Source organism: Squalius cephalus (assembly GCF_949319135.1).
Source record: "Squalius cephalus genome assembly, chromosome: 3".
Taxonomy (NCBI): domain Eukaryota; kingdom Metazoa; phylum Chordata; class Actinopteri; order Cypriniformes; family Leuciscidae; genus Squalius; species Squalius cephalus.
Window position 1 is genome coordinate 16,903,326 of NC_137124.1, and position 13,358 is coordinate 16,916,683.

At 40.9% G+C, this 13,358-nt stretch overlaps 1 protein-coding gene across 3 annotated transcripts in view; it reads left to right on the forward strand.

Moving 5' to 3' along the window:
* The window catches only part of svep1 (sushi, von Willebrand factor type A, EGF and pentraxin domain containing 1), a 75,642-nt gene that overhangs the window by 53,234 nt on the left and 9,050 nt on the right, over nucleotides 1-13,358 (forward strand). For 2 of the 3 annotated variants that reach the window (XM_079867416.1, XM_079867418.1), the window contains exons 20-38: nucleotides 49-137; nucleotides 588-687; nucleotides 1,002-1,115; nucleotides 2,296-2,409; nucleotides 2,528-2,729; nucleotides 2,830-2,987; nucleotides 3,522-3,720; nucleotides 3,927-4,102; nucleotides 4,231-4,355; nucleotides 4,489-4,612; nucleotides 4,820-4,990; nucleotides 5,307-5,480; nucleotides 5,679-5,798; nucleotides 6,055-6,231; nucleotides 8,318-8,402; nucleotides 8,558-8,749; nucleotides 8,914-9,081; nucleotides 9,747-10,419; nucleotides 10,556-13,272. In XM_079867416.1, the coding sequence (XP_079723542.1) occupies nucleotides 49-137; nucleotides 588-687; nucleotides 1,002-1,115; nucleotides 2,296-2,409; nucleotides 2,528-2,729; nucleotides 2,830-2,987; nucleotides 3,522-3,720; nucleotides 3,927-4,102; nucleotides 4,231-4,355; nucleotides 4,489-4,612; nucleotides 4,820-4,990; nucleotides 5,307-5,480; nucleotides 5,679-5,798; nucleotides 6,055-6,231; nucleotides 8,318-8,402; nucleotides 8,558-8,749; nucleotides 8,914-9,081; nucleotides 9,747-10,419; nucleotides 10,556-13,272 (5,878 nt within the window). The remainder of the gene's footprint in view (nucleotides 1-48; nucleotides 138-587; nucleotides 688-1,001; nucleotides 1,116-2,295; nucleotides 2,410-2,527; nucleotides 2,730-2,829; nucleotides 2,988-3,521; nucleotides 3,721-3,926; nucleotides 4,103-4,230; nucleotides 4,356-4,488; nucleotides 4,613-4,819; nucleotides 4,991-5,306; nucleotides 5,481-5,678; nucleotides 5,799-6,054; nucleotides 6,232-8,317; nucleotides 8,403-8,557; nucleotides 8,750-8,913; nucleotides 9,082-9,746; nucleotides 10,420-10,555; nucleotides 13,273-13,358) is intronic. The other variant, XM_079867417.1, reaches the window with a different exon arrangement.

A 13,358-nucleotide genomic window follows, 5' to 3' on the forward strand; every position in this document is an offset into this window, starting at 1 on the left:
TTTCTGTCTCCTTGTACTTTTTCCCTCTTTTCTCTTGGTCTGACTCAGGCTTTGGCTCTAGTTTCCTGCCTAAAGAGGAAAGTGCAACTACAGCGCCAGAAGTGGTCGTGAGAAAGGATTATCAAGCCAGCAGCCAGGTGAGTCGTCTTCTCACTTTCACCGGTTAGTACCTGAATCTGGAAATCTTTTGAACTTTGAAATTAGTTCCTGCTGTGTTTGGATCACATGTAGTAAGCCTAAAATATATTTGGACACTTAATTCACACCAATAAATTTATGAAAGCCATTGTTATGAATTCCAAATAACAAGTGTTTTATTTTAAAGGAAGATAGCACAGACAAAACAATAAACAAAATCACTGGCTCATTTTTTAGAAGAACTGACATCATACAGCCATTATATAGTTAATGCTGTAGTTAAAATAGTTAGTACTGAAGAAAGTTTTTGCATCATCTATTTGATTTGCTATTTTATTATTTAATGCCGTGACATTCAGATGGATAGTGTTTATAACTTTTGGTTGATGTCACAGTACCCTCTGGGGGCTGGAGTAAAATAGCTGAAAATTTAGCTCTACTCTCTCCAGCAGAAGTTCCATGAATGTCTCCTGAATCCGTGTCAAAACCAAGGCACTTGTGAGGAAGTCGGGGTCGGATATGTATGCACCTGTCTTCCAGGATTCACAGGTTTGGCATGTTCTATAACCATAACTCACAAGTAAAAAACAGACGTTAAGTTCAGTTGGCTTAAGGAAAAAAACTTTTAAACTTTTATTGTTTCCTTATGTACTATTTTCTCAAACTATCTGTTGTGCTATGTACGGCAATGTGTGTATTTAAGACAACTCAGCTGAGACTACAATCTTTTTTTTTAAATAATTCAGCTGGTCTGGTATTACACTATTTAATTTTGATAGATTTACCTCAGCCTCTGTGGTTGATTTAATCACTGCCAATCACTGCCTACTTTTTTCCCATTTTCCTCATTCATTGCCTTATAGGAGCCAAGTGTGAGAGCGACATTGATGAATGTGATTCTGCTCCTTGTCAAAATGGCGGCTTGTGCAGAGATGGCATGGGAGAGTTCCAATGTCAGTGTCAGCCTGGGTTTGTAGGTATGAGAAAGTCCACTCACATAATCTGACAGCGCAGCTTCACACTGGGGAATCCCAATAGAACTGCAAAAAACAAGTTCTACAAGTGAAATGTTTGAGGCAATTAAAACCCAAACCTAAAATTCCTCTCTGTTAAAGGTCCTGAAAGTTTCCTTTAGTCTCACTATTGTGATTGATTTAGCTGTCTCTGAATCTCTTGAGTCTGGCAGTGAAACTACACAAGCTCTCATTCTCAGAACCTTACAGCACTTTTCCATTCAGGCCATTGTCTCTCCTCTTTAAGACGTGGCCATGATTAAGCCTGTGGCTGCCCTAGATATGGAGAATTTGAATTGAAGTATTTTTGTTCTTTTCCGAATCTATGTATGTGTCTCGGGTGTTTGTCCAAGGTGGCAAAAGAATTGGGGGAAAAAAAGTACAAGGTTGAATCAAAACAAATATTATGAAATATGAGCTCAAACAGTGTGTAAGAAAAGTAACACTATTTAACATTAGCCAAGTTTCCATCCACATTTTGCACTGTTCTGTTATCTACAAAGTGGGGGGGGAAAGTTTGCAAGATTTGCTGTCTCAAGCCTGTTTGCGTCCAATTGGCCTTTTACAGATAAAATAGTGTGCGTAATGATGTCATCCTTAAAAAAAAATATTTGTCATACAAGTTTTGGTGTATCGCAAATGAAATCTGGTGTATCGCAAATTATCTACCTTTTGCGTCCTACATGTTCTCAAAAAATGGAGAGAGTATCATGTAATTGGACCATTAAATATACTGATACAGTGAAAAATTATTTGAAGCATCAACATAGAATTTATGCACTGAATTCAAAAAAACAAAGATTATGTCTGCACTTTGTCTCAATTTTATCGATAATTAGCATTTCTATCAGCCATATCTGTAAACGTTTTGATGCGTTAAAAATCCTTGGATGGAAACTTGGCTAGTGACAACAGCTGATAAAGACATCTCTTTTGTCTCCCTTGAGCTCATTGAGTTCTCAAAGTGGCCCAGCATGAATGTGAGGGTGTAACAGCAGAATACAGGAGAGGAGGACCTGCCACATTAGCACAAAATAGTAATATAGATAATAGAAATAATAACGTATTGGTTGCTTGTTGATTGTCCCAAGTATCAGGTAAAATGATGTTCCACATGTCTTTGTGTGTGTTTTGTCTCTGGAAGGCTTGCTGTGTGAGGCTGAGGTGAACGAATGCAGCTCTTCTCCATGTCAGAATGAAGGAGTCTGTGTGGATGAAGTAAATCACTTCACATGTAGCTGTCCAGATGGATTCACAGGTCAGCACTTCACCTCTGCCACACCCCTTCACTTGAATATCATTTCAAATATGAATTGAAGTGAATGCTCTTAAATTGTAGCGCAGTAATCAATGGCTTTTTTGTCATTTACATCTAGGTCCACGTTGTGAGTTGGAAGTAAATGAGTGTGCTTCCAGCCCGTGCCAAAACGGAGGTGTTTGTAAAGACTTGGAGGGTGGGTATATCTGCACATGTCCTCATGGCTTCACTGGCGACAATTGTGAGGTTGACGTTGATGAGTGCTACAGCGCCCCCTGTCTGAATGGAGGTACATGTGTGGATGCTGTCAATGATTTCAGGTTCGTGAGGAAACCTTTGTGGGAACTGTTCATGCATGTTTATAATGCAATCAACAACAGACATATGATAGATAACAGACTGTCTCGCATTTGCGATCAGGTGTGAATGTGTGAATGGATACAGAGGCAGACTGTGCCAGGTGGACGTAGACGACTGTGAACCGAATTTGTGTTTGAATGGTGCAACCTGCGTGGATGGAGTGGCTACTTTCACCTGCCGATGCCCTCCTGGGTTCAATGGAACCAGGTGTGAGACAGGTATTGAGGGAAAGAGATGAAAAAATCATGGAAATCATCATCATCATAGAGATAAGTTTTACAAAGGCTTGTTAGAGACAGAATAGTGTCACTTTAATTTAGATGCGTTCCCAGAAAAGTTTGGAAAATTCCCAGCAGCACTTAAAATGATCCAATAGGCTGTTAATTTTCACACCCTGTTATACAGAATAAATTTTTCATTTATGTTTTCAGATAAAGTTTGATGTACTGTGACAACAAACCATAACTCTCAGAACCAGACTTCCTCCCCAGTCTAAAAAGACTATTTATTAGAATTAAGCTGCAGAAACATTTGCTTTGAACTTCTGCATCTTTCTGAGATCCCACAATTGAATACATTCATGTGTAATTTATAATTATATATGTTTATATACATTTGTTTTATAATAGTTGGGGGTAAAACCTAATTAACATGAGTTAACCTCAGACACAAAAAATATATATACTTATTAAAAATGAATGTATAATACTGTATATCATCTGTTGTTGTTGTTGTTGTTGTTGTCTAAACAGAACTGCCCTATTCCTTTGATCTGGAGTTTGAAGTTTCTGGTATCCATGGTTATGTGATGATGGACGGTCAGATGCCATCTCTTACACAGATCACATGTACATTTTGGATGAGGTCATCAGACACTGTAAATTATGGAACTCCCATCTCCTACGCTGTAGAGGGAAGTGACAATGCCTTCCTCCTCATCGACTATAATGGGTGAGAGCTGTGTTTTCTTTTGCATACCTCATTTAAATATGCATATATGCTATGACCTGTTTAACATGTTTAAATTATGTAAGTTGGTCTTACCAACACCCAAACAAATATAAAAGCCAAACAAGGGTTTGGTTTTACTCTTGTTTAATCCTCACTCTCTTTCTTGCATTCTCATGTCTGTCTTCCCTTGTTTTTCTTACTTTCAGGTGGGTGTTGTATGTTAACGGAAAGGAGCGGATCACTGACTGCCCAGCAGTAAATGATGGCCTCTGGCACCACATTGGTGTATCATGGCGCAGCAAGGATGGTGATTGGAGAGTCTATATTGATGGGAGCCCTTCAGATGGAGGGAAAGGACTATCAGTCGGCACTACCATACCAGGTTGACCTTAATACCTGATAAACATTTTAAACACACTGCCAGTTTATTAAGACACCTTTATTGCTTTATGGTGCTTCAAAGAGAGTGTGAGTCCAAAAGATGAAATGTTTGCTCTATACATCAAACAGGAGGGGGCGCTCTGGTACTTGGACAGGATCAGGACCAGAGGGGGGATGGCTTCAACCCAGTAGAGTCCTTTGTGGGCACTGTTAGCCAACTTAATATATGGAACTATGTTTTAACACCACAGCAGGTAACACTTTATACACATTCCTTACTCTTCATGTTAACAGTGTACTGAGTTCACCAAGACCGAGAAAAAAAAAGAAAAGTATTTTCTGAACTGCTCTAAGATTAGAAACTAAGCATATTTCCACTATTCTCAGATCAGGTCTCTGGCCAGCAGCTGTCCACGTGATCTGCAGAAAGGGAATGTGTTTGCCTGGCCTGACTTCTTAGGAGGGGTCACGGGCCGAGTAAAGACAAGCAGCAAGAGCATCTTCTGCGCTGGTAAGAATGAAGTACAACTTTTCTCTATTATTGTCAATCAACCTCTGCAGGTCTTGGTTGTGATTTTTTCATACTACTACACAACAACAGGACTCACATTTTGTCTGATTTTTATCAAATGTATTCTGATGTGTAACTACCAAACACATATTAACCTAACCATGTGCCATTGTAACATTTGTTGTCCACTGTTTTGGTCTTTGTTAGACTGCCCCCTGGTGGAATCTTCTGTTTCTCAACTTCGCTCATCCAGTAAAGCTGTGAATCCAGGCTCTAAGGTGCAGTTCTCTTGCAGTCCCGGGTTCTATCTGGTGGGGGAGCCAGTGCAGCAGTGCTTAAACAGAGGCCAGTGGAGCCATGCAGAGCCAATATGTGAACGTGAGTGATGTGAATGCACAGATAAACAACAAAAGACACAAAAGCAGTAGACTGTAGTTTTGAATATGTGTCACAGTTTAAACAGTCAATCACAGCCATGTTTACAACAATACACTTACACTGTACTGAGATACAATCGTACAACTTTTGTTTAAAATTTTTAAATGCAAATAAACACATGCCATAACACAAATAGACGCGTTTGTGTGCATACTCACATGTACTGCATACAAACACAATGTAGTATTAACGTTACTCATTACCCAGGACCAGAACTGTCATTAATCTGCACCAGGGCCTTTCTCTATATATGCAGGTGTGGAATGTGGTCCTCCCCCTGATCTAGAGCATGGCCAGTATCATGGAGAGGATTTCTATGCTGGGAGCTCAGTGCTTTATCAATGTAAACCAGGGTTCTATCTACTCGGAGAGAGTAAAATGCTGTGTACCAATAATGGAAAATGGATTGGCAACCCACCTGCCTGTCTGGGTAAGAGATTCACAGCAAATATTTGAAAGAAGCAGATGGGCAGTGAATAGACAATAGGTCTATATCAGAGTTATCAAGCACTACTATGCACAGGTGCACATGGAACCTGAAATATCGTTTTACATACATACAGTCTTTCATTTATCATTTACACATTGCATTCCTTTGTTCTAATGTTGGTTTGTGCTTGTATTACAGATGTGGACGAATGTTCTCTGGGCTCTGAATGTGATGAACATGCTAGTTGCCAGAACACTGATGGCTCTCATATATGCACCTGCATACCTCCTTACAGTGGAGATGGAAGAAACTGCACAGGTAACACAATTTCATTATAAGTTGGACAATTTATATGGCCAAATTATTTTCCACTGGTAGCAGTCTCTTGATGAGTGCACTGCCAGTCCACACATATTATGCACCATTATTATTGCATTCTTGCATTTTGGACCTGTCTGCCAAATTTGACAACATATTGTCCACAACAAGTTTCTAAAATCACTAATGTATTTTTCTTAACAAATACATTCATAAACTGAAGACAATTATTTTTGTTTTTCTTTATTTTCACAAGAGCCTGTAAAATGTAAAGATCCAGGTATTCCAGAGTTTGGGCACCGTGAGGGCAGTAATTTCATCATGGGCAGTGAGGTGGCCTTTTCCTGTAAGGAAGGCTATGAGTTGATTGGCTCATCCCGTCTTTCCTGCACAGAGGAAGGAATATGGAAGGAAGATGTCCCGTACTGCAAAGGTAGGCCTAGCTTTCAGATTTGTACACTGGTGCTACTGTTTGCCTATATACACTACCGTTCAAAAGTAGATGATGTTTTTTTAAAGAAATTAATCATTTTATTCAGCAAAGTAGCATATAAATGAAAAAAAGTATCACGGTTTACACAAAAATATTAAACAGCACAACTGTTTTCAACATTGATAATAAAATAAATGTTTCTTGAGCACCAAATCATCAGCATATAATGATTTTGGAGGATCATGTGACACTGAAGCCTGGAGTAAGGACTGCCAAAAATTTGGCTCTGCCATCACAGGAATGAATTAAATGTTTAAATTATATTAAAATAGAAAAGAGTTATTTAAATTTGTAATAATATTTCACAACATTACTGTTTTTACTGTAATTTCTTACTGTACTTTAATCAAATAAATTCAGCCTTGGTGAGCATAAGCTTTTTTCAAAAACAAAACAAAAATCTTACAAAAATTTAAACAGTAGTGTAGCAAATAAGAAAACAAAGCTATTACACAACACAATGATTTGAACATAATTCATATTTTATTCTTCACTAGAATTAGAAGAGGCAAGCCATTGCAAATATTCCATTAATGTACTAATGTAATAGTAGTTAGATAATAGTAACTAATTAGAGCTTGTATTGGGATCCAAATGGTTGGAGCCTCCAATTTATATGTAAATGTTTGTGTAATCGTACCACGTACAATGCAGAGATACATTGTTTCTTAATCTTATTGCTGGGTTTGGGGTTGGGAAACTGACCTGATAGAAACATCCTGTGTATATATACAGTGCTGGCCATAATTATTTGCACCCTTGGTAAATATGATCAAAGATGGTTGTAAAAAATAAATCTGCATTGTTAATCCTTTTGGTATTTTATTTAAAAAATTAGCAAAAATCTAACCTCTCATTGAAGTAAAAGAATTGAAAGTGTTTTTGTTTTTTTTCTCCAAAATACGTTGGGAACAATTATTTGCCCCCTTTTATTAAATACTTTTTGCAACCTCCTTTTTCCAAGATTACAGCTCTGAGTCTTCTCCAATGCCTGATGAGTTTGGAGAACACCTGACAAGAGATCAGAGACCATTCCTCCATACAGAATTTCTCCAGATCCTTCAGATTCCCAGATCCATGTTGGTGCTTCTTCTCTTCAGTTCAGTCCACTCATTTTCTATAGGGTTTAGGTCAGGGACTGGGATGGCCATTGCAGATGCTTGGTTTTTTGCTCAGTGACCCATTTTTGTTTTGATTTTGATGTTTGTTTTTGGATCACTGTCCAACATGGCCCGTTATATGATTTCTAGCACAGCCTGTCAGGTTTTGATTTTTTATCTGTTGGTATTTGATCGAATCCATGATGCCATGTATCTGAACAAGATGTCCAGGACCTCTGGCAGAAAATTAGGCCCACAGCATTAAGGATACAGCAGAGTATTTCATTTTACACATGGAGTACTTTTTATCCCTGTGTGCACCAAACCCATCTTAAGTGTTTGCTGCCAAAAAAGCTATTTTTTTTGTTTCATCTTTTAATAAAAGGGGGCAAATAATTGTTCCCAATGTGTTTTGTAGAAAAAAAAATATTTCATAATGGGATTTTCCCCCCACTTTCAATTCTTTTACTTCAATAAAAGGTTAGATTTTTGCATTTTTTTAAATAAAATATCAAAAGGATAAACAATGCAGATTTATTTTTACAGCCATCTTTGATCATATTTACCAAGGGGGCACATAATTCTGACCAGGACTGTAGGTACCTTATCTTAACAATTGTTCAGCTTTGTTCAGTCCATGTTACTGGAACAATTCAGTATTTTTGCATTGCCAGCACACTGAACATTATTCTGAACCTTAGCCAGCAGCTTTTATGAGGCTTTTATGCCTGGTAACCTCAGATTACTGTATGTCACTCAAAGTTACATGCATTTTGCTTTGGCGGATTCCCGGTACTCTCCAGATGCATTGATTTTTTTCTTGACATAGCGGAATTTAATGCAATGATGATGAGAATTTCTGTCTGAAGTCTTAAGTGCATTTAAAACACTGAACATAATCTGCTTCTAATGACCTCCTCCCACAGCCCTTTCCTGTGCTCAACCCACTCTCCCAGAAAATGGAATCCTAAAAGGGGCAAACTTCACATACGGAAGCAAGGTGACTTTCAGGTATCACTGTCAGTGTTAGATGTAGAGTCGGTTTCTAGAGGTATTGTATAGCCACTTTTAAGAGACCTGTTTAAATATGAAAAATTAATAACATACTGGGAAAGGAAGATAGTTTTGTGTGTAGCTAATCTTTGTATTTTTTTTCTCTGCTGCAGTTGTGAGAAGGGCTATGTCCCCCAAGAGCCAGTAGAAAGCCAGTGTCAATCAGATATGAAGTGGAGCAGAGAGGCCCATGTTTGTAAGCCTGTAACCTGTGATGAGCCCCCAGTGGTGGATTATGCTGAGTATACCCTCAATGGGAAAGTCTTCCTCTCCACGCTAACCTACACCTGCATAGAAGGATACAGGTAAAGTCTGATACAATTTACACTGACTGCATGATAATTGTAGCAGGGACCATTCTGGAAAACTTTTTAGATGATATGATTGGTTTATACACAATCTAGATAGAGAATGAATAGAGAATACACAGCCAGAGAATGTGTTGACTCACCAGTTTTTTTGTGTAAAGATTGCTGGGTGCCATGGAACTGAAGTGTGAGTCATCAGGAAAGTGGGCATTTCCTCCCCCCCTCTGTGCCAGAGTGGACTGTGGCAAACCTCCTCCTTTAAGGGACGCTGTGATTAAGGGCGACAACTTTACGCTGGGTAGCAGAATCATCTATATTTGCAAAGAGGGGTAACTTCATTCGTGTATATTTGTGTGCCAAAGGCTCTGAGTCGATTATATTTGTCTTAGGGGTTAAACGACTTCAGATTGTTTTTAAGTCAACATTTATGTGATGAAAGTCGAGTTGACGTCTACTATTTGCCAATGACGTAATTAATGAACAAATAAGCCTGAGCCTGAAAGACTCGAACACGTGTTGCCTTGTGCACAGCTATGGCATATTACACAGCGCTGCCCTTGTGGCTATTGCTCCTACATAACAGCTTAATTTTATCAGTTCTTTTGTCTTTGGGCCATTATATTTCTCACAGATTTCTGCTCGTTCTAAATGAGTTACAGATAAAGTAGAAAAGTAAAGATACTTTTATATGAATACATTAGTGATAGAGTGATTGCATGCAAGCTAATTCTACCTGCCAGCTTCTCTAAAAAGAAGTAAATCACAGTGTTGACAATACATTTCTGTGCTACTGAATGTCTGTGTGTGCGCGATCTGCACGAGTTGACGTTAAGCTTAAAGCGACATGGCAGAGCATTAAAGTCGACTTGTCTGTGCAACCCCTAATTTGTCTGCGTTCAGCAAAAACAGATGTTTGATGCCCTGTAAAATACCTTTTTCAATCACTGTAGGAATGATTTGATAACAGTGATTTGTAAAATTTGTCTTATTGTAGTTACACCCTGCTTGGCATAGAAACTCAAGAATGCCTCCCAAGTGGCAACTGGACTCGTAATTCTGCCCAGTGTGTGCCTCTGTCTTGTGGGCCACCACCCCAAGTTGACCATGCCCTACCTGACACTGGACACCAGCTTTTTGGGGACACTGCTATCTATTTCTGCGATGATGGCTACACTGCTGGTAACAATACAAAACTGTTCTGCAATTCCCAAGGTGTTTGGGCACCCCCAGATGGCTTTGGCATTCCTCACTGCATTGCCAACTTCTGCCAGCGTCCCCCAGATTTACCTCATGCCATTCTGGACTCCATAAACAAACTGAAGTATGCTAGCAACACAGAGGTCAACTACAAGTGTGAGGAGGGCTTTGTTCTCAACACAACAGGAACCCTGAAGTGCTTGATAGGGGGAGAGTGGACACCCTCACCTTTGGACATTGGCTGTATGCCTGTCAGATGCTCAAAGCCAGACAGTATTGAGAAGGGCTATGTAAGTGGGAGCAATTACAGTTTTGGAGCGATAATTGCTTACAGCTGTGACAAAGGGTATTTCATTCGAGGAGAGAAAAGGAGAATTTGTAAAGCCAATGGTGAGTGGGGAGGTGTCTTGCCCACATGCCAGCCTATTTCCTGTCCCAGCCCTACTCGCTTGGCAAATGGTTTTATCCAGGTAAATTCAATACTGTCTTCCTGGGATGCATGATATATATTTATTTAAACAAAACAAGAGAGAATTCTAATGTTAATGTAATCCTTGATTATTTCACATACATTATAAAACATATTTGATTTTTTTCTCTATGTAGGGCCAACTAAGAAAGAACGGCTATGTATACACCAGTAGAGTGACCTATGCTTGCAACGATGGTTATCGCCTAACTGGAAAAGCTGAACGTATATGCATGGCCAATAAGCAGTGGTCGAACAACAACCCTCCTGCTGTTTGTGTTCCTCTCACCTGCCCTACCCCACCTGATATAAAAAATGGCTATTATCACGGCTCCACCTTTGAAGTCGGCAGCAAGGTGGAATTTTTCTGCAACGAGGGATATGAACTCATTGGAGATTCAGTATGGACTTGTTTAAAGTCCGAAAATTGGGAAAAGAGCGTAACCCCAAGTTGTTCCCCAGTACGGTGCCCCGAACCACCTTTAGAGGAGAATCACCTTGTACTGCGTGGATTGGATTCTGACTCAGGCACTGTGGAGCTTTCTTGTGAGGAAGGTTATGTTCTCCATGGAGCACGAACTCTTCGTTGTACCCCATCCCAAGAGTGGAATGACTCTTTCCCTGTCTGCAAACAAGTGTTTTGTGGACCTCCCCCTGAGGTTGCCTTTGGTGACCCATCTGACACACTGTCTTACTTTGCTAGTGTGGTGACCTACTCTTGCATGGATGGCTTTACACTCCGGAAGGAAGCTTCTGTCCGTTGCCAGGCAGATGGGAACTGGAGTAAACCTTATCCTGAGTGCATTCCTATTGAATGCCCACAGCCTGAGGACATACCAAATGGAATTGTGGATGTTCAAGGACTAATGTATCTTAGTACTGCCATCTATAGCTGTAAGGCAGGGTATGACTTAGTAGGTAACAGCACTGTGCTTTGTGGTCAAAATGGACTTTGGATAGGAGGTGTACCTGTATGTCACCCTGTTAAGTGTGCTGCACCCAAGGAGATTCCCAATGGTTCTGTTAGATACTCCAGGCTTCAGTTTAGCCAATCAGTTACATATTCCTGCCAAAGGGGGTACCGCTTACAAGGCCCAGAAACCCTCACCTGTCTAGAGAATGGACAGTGGCACCAGGAGGCTCCTACCTGTGTGCAGATTTACTGTTCTCCTCCAAAACCAATTGACAATGGCTTTGTAGAAGGACGGGACCGCAAGTTTGGGGTTACTATCTTCTATAGCTGCTTCCCAGGTTTTCTGCTAGTGGGTAATAATCATCTCACTTGTGAAGAACATGGCTGGTCAAGCTCTGAGCCAAAATGTACTCCTGCTGACTGTGGCCTGCCTCCGCATATTGATTTTGGTGACTACTCGAAGGTCAAAGAAGATGACGATGACACACTTACAAGCCAACATTTACCAGTAGACAACAGCTTTTTACATGGTTCGCTAGTTCAATATCATTGTCATGCTGGCTATGAAATTAATGGTGGTGTCGTGTTGATGTGCCAAGAAGATGGCACGTGGAATGGAACCGCACCTGTGTGTGCTCCGGCACAATGTGAGACTCCACCCAGCCCTGAATATGGATCAGTTATGGTATCAAATAGCCCACATGGCAGCCTCGCAGAGTACAGTTGCGAGGAGGGTTACGAGCTCAGTGGACAGACAATCCGACAGTGTATCTCTGGGCAGCAGTGGAGTGATGATGCTCCTCGCTGTTTGCCTATCTCATGTGGTAATCCTGGAGGCATTGCGAATGGTGAGGTGATTGGAAAATCCTTTCACGTCAAGATGCTTATTCATTATGAATGCCATAAAGGGTTTGTCCTCGAGGGTGTTAAAACTAGAACTTGTCAGGTTGATGGGAAATGGGACAACAAAGCTCCAACGTGTAGAGCAGTCTACTGTGGGCGCCCTGCTGTATCAAAGGACGTTTTAGTAAGAGGAGACGACTATACGTTTGGTAAGAGGTTGTTGTTCAGCTGCAATCTTGGCTTCATCCTACAGGGGGCGCCGACAAGTGTTTGTTCGGCCAATGGCAGTTGGAGTGAGGCTCCTCCAAAGTGCCTTCCAGCCAACTGTGGTCAACCACCGGTAATTGAAAATGGCAGAGTAACAGGCACGGATTATGGCTTCAACGGTATGGTTAGATATGCGTGTGACATTGGCTACGTCTTGACGGGAAATCCTACGCTAATATGCAGAGCTGATGGACTATGGGATGACCCTCCTCCGCGGTGTGACATAGTCACATGCGACCCACCTGAGGACATTAGCCATGGTTATCTGAATGGATCAAGCTTTAATTTTGATGATGTTGTGGAGTATATTTGCTTTCCAGGCTATGAGGTATTTGGCAATCCGGTTTTACGATGTGCTGCCGAGGGTGTCTGGCTGGGGCAAGTTCCAGAATGCCGACCATGTGTCTGCAGTACCCCGGTTCTGAAGTACGGCACCATTCTCGGCCGAGACCACACCTGTGGTGCAAGCATCTGGTTCCGATGTGATGATGGCTATAAAATTCTTGGCCCCCCAGAGGCCATATGTGACAAGGGCGGAGTGTGGAGTCCAGGAGTACCCATCTGCACCCGAGGGAGATGTTCCAGCCCTCCCCCAGCTGTGCCTAATGCTGTCGTACAAGGCAGTGCTGCATACTCTATTGACACAGTCACCTACCGCTGCAGGCCAGGATATAATTTGAAAGGTTTTCCCCATCTTTCGTGTGGAAGGTTGGGTAGATGGGGAGAGCCTAACCTGAACTGTGAACCAGTTTCTTGTGGAGTGCCCCCTCTCATCCCAAATGCAGAGACTGCAGGAGTGGTGTTAACCTATGGCAGCAAAGCTCAGTACAGGTACTTTGACATAACATAAACATCCAATAAAAGCTAAATTGTACAAATAAAAATCCTGAGATGCATTCAACTTAATGTTTCCACTT